The 15,281-nt window shown below is 47.6% G+C and overlaps 1 protein-coding gene and 1 long non-coding RNA gene across 3 annotated transcripts in view; one reads left to right on the forward strand and one right to left on the reverse strand.

Annotated features, from left to right (window-relative positions):
* LOC117202353 (uncharacterized) overlaps positions 1 to 7,559 on the forward strand; it is a 19,405-nt gene extending 11,846 nt beyond the window's left edge. Inside the window, exons 3-4 of one of the 2 annotated variants that reach the window (XR_004484667.2) lie at positions 7,172 to 7,350; positions 7,438 to 7,559. This is a non-coding gene — a long non-coding RNA (uncharacterized LOC117202353). Of the gene's footprint in view, positions 1 to 7,171 lie in introns of both variants that reach the window. The other variant, XR_007478596.1, reaches the window with a different exon arrangement.
* Positions 1 to 11,424, reverse strand: part of PGD (phosphogluconate dehydrogenase) — a 15,349-nt gene extending 3,925 nt beyond the window's left edge. The window contains exons 1-8 of the mRNA XM_004272377.4: positions 11,280 to 11,424; positions 10,585 to 10,660; positions 9,707 to 9,886; positions 7,482 to 7,547; positions 6,779 to 6,897; positions 5,003 to 5,072; positions 2,016 to 2,150; positions 241 to 430 (exon numbers count right to left, since the gene is read on the reverse strand). Of these exons, the coding sequence (XP_004272425.1) occupies positions 241 to 430; positions 2,016 to 2,150; positions 5,003 to 5,072; positions 6,779 to 6,897; positions 7,482 to 7,547; positions 9,707 to 9,886; positions 10,585 to 10,660; positions 11,280 to 11,287 (844 nt within the window). The 5' untranslated portion in view covers positions 11,288 to 11,424. The remainder of the gene's footprint in view (positions 1 to 240; positions 431 to 2,015; positions 2,151 to 5,002; positions 5,073 to 6,778; positions 6,898 to 7,481; positions 7,548 to 9,706; positions 9,887 to 10,584; positions 10,661 to 11,279) is intronic.
* Between the last annotated feature and the right edge of the window lie 3,857 nt (positions 11,425 to 15,281).

A 15,281-nucleotide genomic window follows, 5' to 3' on the forward strand; every position in this document is an offset into this window, starting at 1 on the left:
CTTTTGAATTTATCTCAAAGCTCACATGCTTGACAGAAGGATTATAAAGAAGAGATTCAACAGCAGCTTCAGCCTCTCTCACACTGTCAACTTATTCAAGGGCAGAAAGAGCAGACCACACTCGGAAAGCCGACTAGGGTTGAAGAGATTCTCTGAGAGATCTGGTAACTCTTAGTTGCCAGAAAGACACCAGGGTCAAAACAGTGAGATGAAAAGGTTCAATCCAAAGCTGAGTGTTACCGATGAGGGTGACGGGGACGCCGTACTCCAGGGCAGAGATGGCGGTCCACTTCCCGGTGCCCTTCTGCCCCGCGCTGTCCCTGATCTTTGGCAGCAGGTGTTCGCCATCAGTATCTTGGAACCTGAGAATATTGGCTGTGATCTCAATCAGGAATGAGTCCAGCTCTGTCTTATTCCATTCCTCAAAGGCCTGTGCGCAGGATGTGAAAGAAAACAATGTGGGAGAACCTAGGATTATACCGGAGATGCTCCCTTTCCCATGTAAATATTGACCGATGCTCACAACCTGCTCAACCCCTGAGGCTACCAGGCTCCTCTGCAGGACACCCGAACACTTCTGCCACCAGCTGAGTTTTATGCTAACCAACAGTCAGCTGCTTCTGATTTCAACCTGTTCATGCTGATTTTCTGGTCACCAGGCCAGTGCTTTCCTCAGAGCCAGGTGTCCCCTCACCTCGCTTGGGTTTTCGTACAGTCACTTTCCTTGATCACCCGATCTAGAGCAGCCTCTTCCTCCCGTTTACTTTTCTTTATAATAGTGATCACGAACAGGTTTTATATATTCAGTCATTACTGTCTATCTTTCCAAGGTCCATGAGGGCAGGGACTTTGTTTCTTCCATTAATATACCCCCAACATACAACAGTGCCCGGCACTCATATTATATAAACCAATTAAATATGAACACAAAAAGAAAAGCAATGTTTCTATGAAAACTAAGTCAAACTGTTTTGGAAAGAACAATAAAGGCAAGTTAGTGAAACAAAATAAGTGGGGATGATGCAATTTTTTTTTTTTTTGGCCACACCGCATGGCTTGTGGGATCTTAGTTCCCCAACCAGGGGTTGAACCCAGGCCCTTGGCAGTGAGAGTGCAGAGTCCTAACCACTGGACCACCAGGGAATTCCCAACACAAATTTTAAAATTAGGAGGGAAAAGAATGTAAAAAATCTGGAAGGATTCTGCACTGTGTGCCTCGAAAGTGTCTTTAAATCATGTTCCACTTGAAATAACTGAAACTACAAACTCTAGATGATAAGAAAGTTGATTAGAATGCTAATCAGCAGAGCCACACTTAAAAGAAGGACCTGGCTCTCCATGAAATGATGGGTGATTGAACGTATCTTCCTATAATTTCAGTTAAAATAAATGTTTGCCTAATGATGCTGAAGTATTTACAGAAAACAGTACAAATGTCTGCAGTTTACTTTGAAGTGTATTTTTTAAAAAAGATAAAACTAATAGACGAATGGACGATATTTGACAAAGTAAGCAGAGTAAAATGTTAATGGTAGAATCTAGGTTGTGTGTATGTAACTGATCACTGTCCAATTCTTTCAATTTTGTTGTATGTTTGAACATTTTCATAATAAAATGTTGGGGGAAATGCTATGTTTCCCAACTTTGACTACCTTTTTTTGAATAGCTGTCTAACAGCCAGTCCCACCTGGATCAGAAAAGCGAGCTTCTGCTGCACCTCCCACATGGGACCAACGGAGGATCAAACGAGACCAGGCAATTAAGTGACACAGGCCTGACATAGTCAGGGTCCCTGAGTGGGAGAGAGGATTACACCAAGAGTCTCTGGGAACTTCTGGCTTAGTGACTGGCTGTCAGATTTTATGGTCCTGTTACTGAGAGCTTCCCTTAGATTAGGCGGAGTCCATCCAGGCCACCAGAATGACCAAGGGAAAAAGAATGAGGAAGGACTTATCGTCACCAGCAAAGCCTTCTCACCAGAGCAGCGCTCCCCCCGCCCAGGGCCCAGGACTCACCTTTGCCATCTCCTTGTGCTCCATGCCCAGGACATCTTTCATCAGGTGGTAGGCCTCGCAGATGAGCTGCATGTCTCCGTACTCTATCCCGTTGTGCACCATCTTCACAAAGTGTCCTGCCCCCTCGTCCCCCACCTGTTAGAGCCACAAGCGCCAAGAGGCCTTCAGGGAGCCAGGAAATACACCAGAGAAGTCCACATCCAGTTCTTTGGCAAGGCTCCCTCCCCATACAAAAAAATAACAAATACGAACAAATATTTACAGTATTTTCAAAAGACGAATCATCATATAACAACTCAACACAAGCTTCAATCCAGCACGATGCTATTGTAAACTAACTCCAAATTCATTCCTTTAAAGGTTTTTCAAAATCCCCAAATTCACTGTGAAGTACCCACAGGTCTTTAGCCTACATTTTCCATTCTTTCTCCTTGTGATTAAAAGTAACTCCCCACTCCCCAGCCCCCTCCCACAAGTAAAAGGAGTCTTCTTTTCCCTGGTTATTTTTCTAGCAACCGCAGGTGAAAAGAAGCTGATTAAGTCACTTGTACTTTAAACAATATATAAATGTACTGTAGTTGTAATGGCCACCGAGAGATAAAATGACCTCAGATGCAAGGTCTGCCCTTGTAAGCCCAGAAATGTGTTCTTGCCAGGGTCCCACAACTGACAAGGTACTGATTTCTAATAAAGCTGGCAAGATGTATAAAATCAGAATACCAGTCTGTAAATTTATGATGAGAAATTTAACTATGTATCTTAATGGTTACAAGTGTTAGTCTGATCAACACATCCTGTCCCTGTGGACAAGCTACTTGGGAAGCCAGATTATCTGAAAACTGGTTGGAGGGCAAGGAGTCAGAACAAGGAGAGTTCTGCAGTCAGACACTCCCGTCACCATGACAGGGATATGCCTGCCGGTGGACCAGTGCTGGCAGCACTGCTGGGGTGGATGCTGTCACACTGCCACCCTGACATAGAGACTTCCTCTATCTACGTTTCCATTGCTGGCCTACCCTTTCTGTTTTTTTTTTTTTTAATTTATTTTGGCTCCTCGTTGCTGTGCGCGGGCTTTCTCTAGTTGCGGTGAGCGGGGGCTACTCTTCGTTGTGGTGCACGGGCTTCTCATCGCGGTGGCTTCTCTTGCTGCGGAGCATGGGCTCTAGGCGCGCGGGCTTCAGTAGTTGTGGCTCGCGAACTCTAGAGCGCAGGCTCAGTAGCTGTGGCACACAGGCTTAGCGGCTCTGCGCCATGTGGGATCTTCCCAGGCCAGGGCTCGAACCCATGTCCCCTGCATTGGCAGGCAGACTCCTAACCACTGTGCCACCAAGGAAGTCCCCCCTTTCTGATTTTGACACTTTCTTTGGCCATGAAGTAACATGGCCAATAATACCTTGCTTCACCCCTTCCTTCCTGTAACTTCAAAACTGAGCTAAGGGGTGCCTGCTTTTAGTATCTATACCAGTTTTTTCTTTTCAGTAACCTAAGAGTAAGGCTTGGGGTTATAGGAAGTCAACAGGAGTTGATCAAGATACACAGGCAAGTACTGTTAATTTCCTCATGATTTATGTCCTAAATGTATCTAAAAAGAAGTTACTGTCACTGTACTTTTTTTTTATTTTTTTACTGCAGCAGTGTATTGTTAAGGAACAAAAGCTCCCTTCCCAATCCTTCACACTAGTGAGAAAATTACTCGGTCTTCTAAATCACAGCACCAGCGTCTCTCAGCGCTAAGCAGGTTCTGACTGAACTCCGTGACCACTGGTTAAAATGTAAGGAGCGGCTTAGTCACCAGGCACTGTGAGGCCTGGGGGGAGGACTCCCCTCATCCCCCATGGGCCCAAGTCCTCATTTCTTCTCTACCTTTTATCTCATACAAAGCAAAACTAACATCATAAAAATGGCACGTAGAATAAAATTCAAGGGGATCAGGAGCTAAAGAGAACTTGGAGGTCATCCAGTCCAACCCCCATATTTGACAGGTGAGAAAACTGAAGCCCATGGAAGAAAATGACTTGCCTAATGTCACACTGCTAGTCAATGGAGAGCCAGAAAGACAACTCAGGTCTCCCCTGCCTAGTGTTTTTTTTTCCATCCATGGGATGGACTAAGGCTGTAACAAGGGATAAAATTTATTTTACCAGCAACATAAAATATACGGAGGGAAAGAATTTGCCTCGGCCTCCTTCGCATTCAGTGAGGGCAAAGAGCTGCAGCTTACTCTGTTCTAAGCACAGAATACCTACCCCAGGGAGCAAATTCCACTTTTGATTCTGACATTCTCTCTCTCTTCTTTTCCTCCCCTACCCCCTTGACATTCTTTCTTTCTTGTTCTTTTTGGGTTTTTTTGGCCACGCCATGCGGCTTGCGGGATCTTAGTTCCTCAAGCAGGGATTGAACCCAGGCCACGGCGGTGAGAGTGCAGAGTCCTAACCACTGGACCACCAGGCAACTCCCTTGACATCCTCTCTTTAGCCATGAAGTAACATGACGAAGAAAATCTTACTTCACCTCATCCTTCCTGTTCCTCTTTTTCTTTCTTTTTTTTTTTTGTGGTACGCGGGACTCTCACTGTTGTGGCCTCTCCCGTTGCGGAGCACAGGCTCCGGACGCGCAGGCTCAGTGGCCATGGCTCACGGGCCCAGCCGCTCCGCGGCACGTGGGATCTTCCCAGACCGGGGCACGAACCCGCATCCCCTGAATCGGCAGGCGGACTCTCAACCACTGCACCACCAGGGAAGCCCTTCCTGTTCCTTTTTTAAGGAATCCATATTTTAGATGAATTGACTGCTTTTAATATCAACCTCCAGTTAAGATACAAGGACATGTACAACTGATGCATTTTCGGCGTTGTCTGTGCTAGCGACGTAAACATTGAGGAGCTTATGTCACAAAGCAAACCGCTGGGACCATGGTGATCCTTGCTCTGCCCCTGGTCATGTCAGTGCCCATGGCGCCAAGTGGCTTCAGGGGGGCCCACAACGTACCCAGTCACAGCAGGGTTCTCCAGTCCCCACTTTTGCGGCGATGCCCTGGAAGATGGCCTTGATGTGGGGCCTGTAGGAAGGAAGTGGGTGGTTCAGCTGCTGACAAGGGGCCTGGGTCTTCACGAAATTCTCAAGGACTCCCCCCCGCCCCCCAGTTGTTTCCTTTCTAGCGGTCGGTGGAAATGCCCACAAAAAAGTAATGAATAAGCTAAGTCCTCAAGGTAAATCAGTCAGAGGCTGCGGACTATCTGATTTGAGACAGGAGACAAAAAGGCTGGGTGAGAGGGTCAGCAAAGTCCCGGAAGACATTTCTATCGCACTATCAGAAGCAGCTGTGATTCCAAGCCGTTCCTGTAGCGATTGCTTCTATCAATCTGGATGTATGTTATCAAGCACAGCAGGATTCTGGACAGAAAGAACCATGCAACGTTTCCAAGAGCTACATTCCTTATCATCCAGAGAAAAAGCAACTGTTGTTCATTCCTTCCCCGCCTCCCCTAGGCGCACAGAGTAACTCCTGACGCTGTTCCCTACTGTTCTCCTCACTTTTGACCAATAAAGCCTTCTTCACAAAAGGGTTTTGGTAAAGACACAAAACTTGACAGGGCTGCAAAGTGAACGCTCAGGAGGAGGGGGCTGGGGTGGCTACATCTTAAGCTTTTAGAGCTTCCCTGAACTTTGATTGTTTCAGGTAAAAGTACCATTTCTGCTTCTAACAGGTCAGTGTGAGAAAATGTATTAATGAGAACTAGAGCACCTCTGTATAGCAGACTTCTTCATGTGTATTGTCTGCATTTGTAACAGCCCACTTAGCGGTACCCCAAAATAAATATTTTTAAGTTTCTGAGAAGCAGGAAGGCCTTTATTTCTAGACTTTAACATACTGAAGAGAATCCCCAGACTTAATCATTAGGGAGGTAATTAAAAGACTAATCTTCCCCAGTCAACCCCTCACCTTTGGGGATTAGGTTTGATCACTCCTTACTTTAATGCCTAATATAAGTCTAGAATATTCGGAAACCAAACTCACTCGGAAAAGCGCGTTGCCTTCCCACGTCTCCCTCACAAGGATCCTTCCTTTTCTACTTCTTTCTCTTCTGCTCCATCTCTCTATCATCCTCTATCTGGCTTTCTCTCTTCCTGCAGTCTCAACAGCGGTGTTTCCTTCAGTCTACATTATGTATAATTAATTACTTGCATCTTTTCATTTTAATCCTCTATCCCGCTCATCACCCACAGCCTATGCTTTATACAGCCCTCCTGCTACATCATCACCAAAGCATCCCCCCTTCTGCAGCCAACCCTTCCTCTTATACACAACACAGTGAGCAGTGTAAAATTCGTTTTTTCCCCAGTCAAATAAAAATTTTCCACCTCATTCCCTGGACGAAAGAGGCCCTGTCTGACTTTGCCATTACTCACAATGATTAAATACACCATATATGAGTTGAAGAGGCAGACCTTACTCCTAAGTCCAGACAGTGCACAGGACATTATCTGAGCTGCCTCATTAAAGCCTCTGAACCCTTGAAGCCTATTTAGAACTTCCATTATTGGTACTAGAGGAAATAACAGAAGAAAAAAGGAAAGGAGGAACAGGCACACGCGTTATGTCAAAGCAAAAAAATGTATACATAAAAGAAATATTTCCAGCATCTCCCATCTCCAACACTCAGACTGCACAGAGGAGATCGGGTGGCAGAACTGCTCACAGCTCACCCGTTCTCTCACCTTGCGTCCCTGTGTCGACGCAAGGGTGGTGCCTTTGGTACTCACCAAGCCTCTTTGTTTCCTCCTGGCATAAGTGATGGGCCATACCGGGCCCCATCCTCTCCACCACTAACTCCACTCCCCACAAACAAGATTCCCTTGGCCTTGAGGTCTCGACACCGTCTCTACATGAGAGAAAAAGAATTTCGTCATGCTTCCCTAAAATCAGTTTCTCCCACTGAATGAGAAGAGGTACAAGACAGGTATGGCGATCCCACATTTGACTTAAATGACCCAAGGATCCACTAATAACCTGGTCATTCAGGAAATTTAATCCCCCTTCTGACTTACTAATCCCCTCTGTTTGGGAATTAAAAAAAAAAATCCATGGAAGTTTAATATGGCTACCCTGTCCTCAAAGGGAAATAATAAAGCTAAACATACATTCTCATTTTACAGGAAATGACCTTGTACATGAGACCATCAGCACAGTGGTGCTCACCCACATTGCACACTGATGTATCACGGAGCGGCTGGACAGGAAGGGAAGATTAAGCATAAACGCCCAGCCTGCCGTATCTAAGCAGCAGTCATTCTTTTCAGTTACGTGTGTGACTAATGAGAATCTCATCCATCAGGTATGTCTTAATGGCCAATCCCAAAAGAGCACCACAGAAAGACGTCTACTCTTCTGTCACATGTGCAATGCTGGTACTTTTTTCTAGAATGTTCTCAGAACCTGGAAGAATGTGGACTGAAAAATGCTTACCGTGGTATCCCTATATTCAGAATTTCCTCCATCGATGATGATGTCACCAGTGTCCAACAAGGGTACCTGTAACCAGACACCAGCATTAAGGCGGACCAAAAAAATAAAAGACAAAAATAAACATACCTTGACCAATTAAAGCAAACAAGAATTTATCCCAAATAAACCCTGTCTGAAAGTATACATATATTATTTAATCTTCAACAGTCCTCTCTGGGGCTACAGCTAGACCCTATTTAAAAGCTCAGGGCTATCAAACCCAGTCAGAACTCTCCACAACCGAAATAATCCTTTTTAACTAAGATTTTTACAACGAACAAAACCTACTTGGAAAGTTTTGTGTTTCCAATGTGTACCACCTGCCTGATATTTATTCCCAGATTGGATTAGCTCTAAAAGACCTATAAAATCTCTGCCTAGAACAGAGTAGGGGTCCAGTAAATATCAAATGGTTTTGTGTATGAATAAACAATTTGATCACCACCACTTGGAGATGGCAGCAAGAGACCAAGCCTTGAACAAGAGTATCTTCCTACGCCACACCAGTCAGGCTGGCTTTATTACTGCATTCATTATTCAGTCTCCCCCAACAAGGCTCCAGGTAACATTACTTAATATTGTCCTATGCTGAAGAGTACTCTACCATTTTTCAGTCCATTCTGTCTGTAGCTGACCATAGGCAGCTTGGCATCTTACTACACAAAGTCTGGTGTGTCCTTTATCACAACGTTCTTCCTTTCTAGGTCTTTTTTTTTTTTTTTTTTTTTAACGGTAGCATACTGGTTACAAATTCCTCTCCCTGTAGAAACAACCCCACTGGTAACATTACTCCTCTGGGAAAGGAATGTTCATCCCTTTCCTTTGTTTATTGTTACAACACTTCTCACAACAAAACATTTCTTCCAAATGGCCAATGCCTTGGTTTTTTCAGAGCTGATACTGTAGAACTGTTTTTCAGTATCGATGGGGTTGGCCAAAAAGTTCTTTCGGTTAATGAATACGTTGTTCAATAAAGTTCTTGGTGAAGATGAAAAATGTCTTTGCAGGGCACTGGCAATGAGGTTGTTTCCGTTTACTGATGGTGAGGGCAATCCTCCTGGTTAATACAGTGTGATCTTCCCCCAGAGGTATGTTGAGGAAAGGGGCCCTAGAGGCGTCCCCCCAGAAGCTTACAGCAACAGCGCTTTGACCAGGAGGTGCCGGGCACGCTCCCTGGGGAAAAGGCAGCTGTCCCTTCGGCCCCTCCTCTCCCACAGACACCCCAGTGGAGGAGTGGCCATCAGGCCTCCGGTGAGAACAAGCTGGGGAGAGTACAGATGGCGGTGACCACGAACAAATGGGTCCACTATCCCCTGGCCCTGAGGTGGCAGAAAGCCTAAATAAGGGGTCAGAATACAATGTGTCAAAGAACCAAGATCAGCACCTCTGTGACGCAAACGCCCCCTCAGCTGATGATCAGGGACCAGAACTGCACAGAGGCAGCCACCTACCACAGCACGGCCAGCACCACCCAGGTGCCTACTTTCTTCTTCCAAAAAAAGATACATTTGCTAGGACTCCCTAGGGGGATCTCTTGTCATTTATATTAAATGATACAACAATTTGAGAATTGTTGCTTTATAGGAATACTGAGAAAAATGAAATCTATTTCTAAATTTGGACAGTAAGGTTTAATAGTGACTAGCACTAAACATTCATAATACACAATCAAAACTATAAGTTTTTTTTTTTGAATATCAAAGATAGAGCTCACTGAGATTACTACTGTTTCTATTCTGGTTGATAATGAATTCATGGACGTGTCTCTTGCTGTCCTCAGAATTTTATATACTAACAATTACTACCACTTGAGGGTATGTTTTTACTTAATTGGTGCCAGTCAAGTTAACCAACACTGAGACTTTTAAGCAACATTTTGTCAGAACTGAGCAGATCATACCCAAAAATTGAAAAGGGACAAAATTTCTTAAGCAAAAAGAAGTGAGGGACTCCTCTGGGGATCCAGTGGTTAAGAATCCGCCTTCCAATGCAGGGGATGTGGGTTCGATCCCTGGTCGGAGAGCTAAGATCCCACATACCGCGAGGCAACTAAGCCTGCACGCTCTATAGCCTGCGCGCCAGAATGGGAGAGACCCGACGCGGCCAAAAAAAAAAAAAGAAGTGAAATAGCTAAAGGAAGGGAACGAGAGACGTTCGAGTAGCAGCGGGGAGAGAGCTGGCCTCACCAGTTTTTCAATGAAATCATCGACGGCCTGACCAGCCTTCACAAGCAGAATGATCCGCCGAGGCTTCTTCAGCTTGGAGACCATCTCCTCCAAGGAGTGAGCACCAACCACCTTGGTGCCCTTCGCCTCATTGGCCAAGAACTCGTCAACTTTGGAGACTGTCCTATTAAAAGCACAGACCTAGAAGGACAAAAGGCCTGATCAGGAGATCTGGGACATACAAGACCTTCAGACTGAGGACCAAGTGACAATGGAATGTCTATGCAGCCCAAGGTTTTGGGGAGGTAGGACCCTGATTCTACCTTTTCCCCACTCAAGTGCTGACTGATCACCATAAAGTTAATTTTAATAGGATGAAAAGGCAAAGAACTGAATATAGGCAAATGTCAACTGCCCAAAACTTATCAGGCTGGATAAGAGTCTGTCGCTGTTTGGTTAGGACTCAAATCTGGGAACAAGCTAGTTCCAGACTGTTATCTTCTGTCACTGATAATCCTGTATCTAAGCCAGTTTAGTATTCACACCCGAACGTTTCACCAGATCCCATTAGGCAATAAAGTCAGAAATCTATACTCCCAGCGGGAGTTCTCCTCCTTAGGATACCGACAGGTTTATTCAAGGCTGCAGAACTGACAGAACCTGCAGATACATTTAGCAGGACTCTCCTTCCTCAGAGAGCTGTGGAGCTGCCCCTCCCACACCCACATGCAAAGTGGTGCTTCTCAATCTCTTGCAAAAACGTCCTAAGCAGCAACAGGGCACATATAAAGAGAACCATGTTCCACGTTATATGGGTTCTTCGGAATCAGAACGGTCACCAGCACTCAGACTAAGGCAACAAGAATCCGTAAGGGAAGAGTGTGCCCCTCCTAACTTACCACAAAGCCGTGGTCGTTCATGTTCAAAATTAAGTTCTGGCCCATGACAGCCAGTCCAATCAGCGCAATATCCGCTCTAAAAGACGGGGAAAGGAACAAAGGAAACCGTCAGCTTCACTTAATTCATTCCAAGTCAGAAACCCTGAGCTTTCTAGCTTCTGCTGTGATTGATAACACGTCTTAACTTTCCTCTAACCCCCTCCTCCCTTTTGCACTTTAGACCCCGGGCTTGCAGCCTTCCGTGAAACTCGAGGCGGGCCACCCCGCTCTGCCACTTAACGGGTCCTCATGTTCTCGTGGGCCAACCAAGAGGGGGCCCGCAGGAGGGGGTCCACGGCACTAAGCCTCTTCTGCGCTCTATCCGAGCTGCTGACGACTCGTTCCAGGCCTCCCGTCTCCCACAGCCGGACCGTCCAGCAGCCCGGGCTTCCCGCGGCCACGCCTGTCCCCTCCCCTCGCGCCCTTCCTAGGAACCAGATCCGCCTGCGCCGCCGCGAGGGGCAGACGGGCTGGGTCCGAGAAAAGGCGAGGCCGCGGGGCTGGCTCGGGGTCTGGCGGCTCCCTGGAGGGCCGGGGCTCCAGGCGCCACGAGGCCGGGCTCAGAAGACCCCCGGGGCGAGGCGACGTCTGGGGCGACTCCGGCCTCCGCGTCGGCCCTCGGAAAGTTCCCCGGCCGCCCGCGGGCGGCCACTCACTGGGCCATGGCGGCGGCGGCGGCAGAGCAGGCTGGACCGAGGAGAACCGGCGAACAGCGAGCCGCAGCGCGGACGACCGGGACTGATTTCTTCTCCGGCTCGCCTCCCGAGGCCCAGGCCGCGGCTTTCCAGCGCCGGCCAATCGCAAGGAAGGGGCGGAGCCACGCGGCCACGCCATTGGTCCGCCCCGGCGCCTGTTAGACCACCCGAGGCAAATGGGCCCGCCCACCCCTAGGGCTGGCTCAGGAGAGCGCCGAGCACATCGATGCCATCTCCCCAGAGAGCGCGGGGGCGTGGCGCAGGCGCGGGACGAGGGGAAAGGCGGCGGGGGCCGGGCTCTGGCTCGGGGCAAAGGACGCGTAGGGCCTGGGCTGTGCGCCGCGGCTCGGTGCGGAAGGGTGGTGGCTCACGTCGGGCCGCGCTTTCTAATGTAGCGGGCACTTGACCGCCTGTTGTCCAAGGGTCCATCACTCTTTCCTCCCGTCGCTGCGGTGCACTCTGGGGTTGACGCGTGAAATTGACCCACCCGGGCAGGGTCCGAGGTGTATTCTTGTCCGTGGTCACGTGTGATGGGTGCCAGGAAATGTTGCTCCTCACCACGACCTTGTGTGGGACACCTTTTTCCAGGTGGAGAAACAGGCGCAGAGAGAGCAGGCGGGGAATGTCCTTGCTGGGGGCGATGGGGCCCGGCTTTGGAGGTCGTGTCACTGAACCCCTTCCCGTACAGCTGAGGAACCAGAGGCGCCGTGCTGGTGAATGGCGGTCCAGGGCATTAAATACGCATCTCCCACGTGCACGGTCCACAGTGCACGAGGCATCTTAACTCTCAGCCCTGAACCCTGCCGCCTCCAGTGCAGATGCTTGTGAACAAAGCTTAGCTCCTCCAGTGCGTTTTAGGCTTTTTGCTTTTGTGAATGCTTCATGTCACCTAACAGTGCCTTGCACATAGTAAGTGCTCAACACATGTTACATTACTAGAGTCACTGCAGCTAGTTAATGGCTAGTTAGTGGCCCAGTTGTGACTGATTCAAGGCCAAAGCTATTTCCATCACACCAATTGCACAGGTTACTTTGTAACATAGGTTTTAACAGATTCCGTTATAACTTCCATGTAAGCAAATGTCCCACTATAGCCGGGTTTTTTGTGTGTTAATTAAATCACAATATTTTTTAAGTGCAATTGTGGAATCTTACTCTGAAATTTAAAAGCGATGTCACAGTCCACTTTATCTAGTATGTAAGTATTCTACATTAGGGTTTCTCCACTAGAGACATTCTTTATGCAATTTGTTCTTTTCCTTGAGTTGCTTCCACATTTGCCTGTTTTGCACCAGCCAGACCTTACACTCCTGAGGGTATAGTTTTTCTTTTATTTTTTTATACTCCCATTGCCTGGCCCGACACTCATGAGCTGTGGATGACTCACTGCACAGATACCCGGGGCGGGGGGGTGGGCAAGCTTAGCACAGAACTTCCTCCTGTGGGCAAGGGAGGTCCCTGCCCCATGGGTTCCGTCCTTCACTTCTCTTGCGTCTGCTGCATGCAGAAATGTACAGCTATAAGCAAGCCTAATATTTATTTTAAAGCTGTAAGCGAGGTGCCCAGCTGCCCTCAGCACTTCCCTGAATGGGAAAGTGAGTAGGGAGATGTGAACTGATAAGCCAGGCAAGCCAGAGAGCAGGAGCTGACTGCCACCGCGAGCCCTGCACTGAGACCTGGGCCTTAATCCCAACTCTACCAAAACAGGGCACTCGGTAGCTTTGGATGAACCAGGCTGGCAGGAATCTTGGAGCTCTCCCACCCCGGTGTCCCCAAACTCCAGTGTGCAAGGAGGCTTATTAAATGTGAATTCTGATACCACAGGTCTGGGATAGGCCAGATGTGCATTTTATCAGGACCCCCCCAGGTGATTCTGAGTGCTGGAGGAAACAATTCTCAACGGGTGGTCAGGGGGCTTCCCTGGTGGCGCAGTGGTTAAGAATCCACCTGCCAATGCAGGGGACACGGGTTCGAGCCCTGGTCCTGGAAGATCCCACATGATGCAGAGCAACTAAACCCGTGTGCCACAACTACTGAGCCCGCGCACCTAGAGCCTGTGCTCCGCAACAACAGAAGCCACCGCAGTGAGAAGCCTGTGCACTGCAACGAAGAATAACCCACCCTCACCGCAACTAGAGAAAACCCGCACACAACAACGAAGACCCAACGCAGCTAAAAATAAATAAATTTTTTTTTTTTTAAAAAAAAAGGGGGGGTGGTCAGGACCTCTGGAAGCCCCTGCAGGGGAAGTGGAGACAAAGCTATTTCCATGGTACCAGTAAGACATTATTTGCCTTCTTCATTCTCCTTCTCTCACAAGAGTACAGTGGAGTTTTCCAGAGACTACATCACATGTGATACGGAACAGATCAAATGTAGCAGATAAGAGAATCCAGCTGTCTTAAGCTGTAGGACATTAGAGAGATTTACAAAATTGTCAAACAATTCCACTCATCTCGCTGCATTTCCTTTGTTTTGGGAAACTGTTATTCCAAAGTTTCTGTTTTAACTTTTAAAATGGTAAATAATCATAGACATAACTCACATAAACAAAAGCTGGGTCCTCAATAATTTTTAAGCGTGTAAAGGGGTCCTGACATCAACCAGGTTTGAGAGCCACTGATCTAGCCCAACTCATATTTTAGGGATGAGGAAATTGGGGCTCAGAGAGCCGTGACCTGCTGAGTCACATAGTGACAGACACTAGACTACCTTGTGGGATGGATTGGATGCTCTCCAAGTCCCTCTCAATAAAACCTGGGATTGGGAGACAGCCTCACTGGCCAGATAGTACGTTGTCCCAGAAGTCACATCAGATGGCTTCTCAAATGATCTGGAGTGTTTTTCTTGGAAGCTGCTTGCTGGAGAGGGAAAAGCAATGGGTTTTGGTGTCAACGCTGGCCTTAGCGGGCTCCAGTTCCATTTCTTTCTAACTGTGCAATTGGGGCAAGTTATCGAATCTCAGAGTTTCCTCATGTGTGAAATAGGAATGACAAAGATCTCACAGGGTAGCTCTAGGGTTAAATGAAGCCAGTGGGACTTGTGTCTAGTACTTAGTACTCATACATTAGTTTCTACCTTTTTTTATGAAAGGGACTCAGAAAGGAGAGACATAAACCATAGTGGAAAATAGGACTGACAAAAAATTTCTCCCAGCTTCCTTGTGAAAGCTTCTGGGGAGAGAGAGGTAGAAGAACACATTTGCAGCTTCTTGCCATGCTCCTGAGTAGTTCCCATAGATCAAGCTCAGCTGGTGCAAAAATGGTCCGTTACTTGAATTGTTTGCTGTTGGAAAAATTCCCACTTGACAACACGTGCATGCATTTCACAATATCTATCTTCCTGATCCAAACACATCATCCCAGGCGTCTTCTCCTCTTCCCCATAGTCATGACCTCTGTTCTACACCCCTTTAGGGCACCAGCACATCCTATTAAGAGTGCTTTTTTCTCCCCAGAGGATCCCAAAACAGTGTCTGGGAACATGCGCTCAGTCTGAGCTTGGTCCACAAGGCAGACCGATGTGACCAACTTGACCAGAGTGGTGAAACAGCCCTTTCTCTGCTAGATCTCCAGCCCAGATGATACATTTTACTTTCAAATGCAAGCACCACAGTCCCTTTTTTCACAATACACAACAGTGTGAGACAAGGACTCACCTCTGTCCTCTTCCCTTAGGCTATGTTACAGACACTGAATTACTTTCTGGTTCCACAAGAAGGCCTGGGTCACTGTTTTGCCTGCTGTTGTCCTTGTTACCTCCCACTGCCTTGCAGTCCTGGCTCACAGTTTCCTCTCTTTTCCCAGGATGACTTGGACGCCTCCCCTGATGTGCCCACAGCAGTGGGCTTGTCGCTGCCTTCGTTTCTATCTCCCTCACTGTGCCATCAATCCGAAAGGACAGGGACCATGTCTATCTCCTTCCTAAGTGTATTTCTATCACCTTCCGATGCTCTGCACATAA

The sequence above is a fragment of the Orcinus orca genome, chromosome 1 (genome assembly GCF_937001465.1).
Source record: "Orcinus orca chromosome 1, mOrcOrc1.1, whole genome shotgun sequence".
In the NCBI taxonomy this organism is placed as follows: Eukaryota; Metazoa; Chordata; class Mammalia; order Artiodactyla; family Delphinidae; genus Orcinus; species Orcinus orca.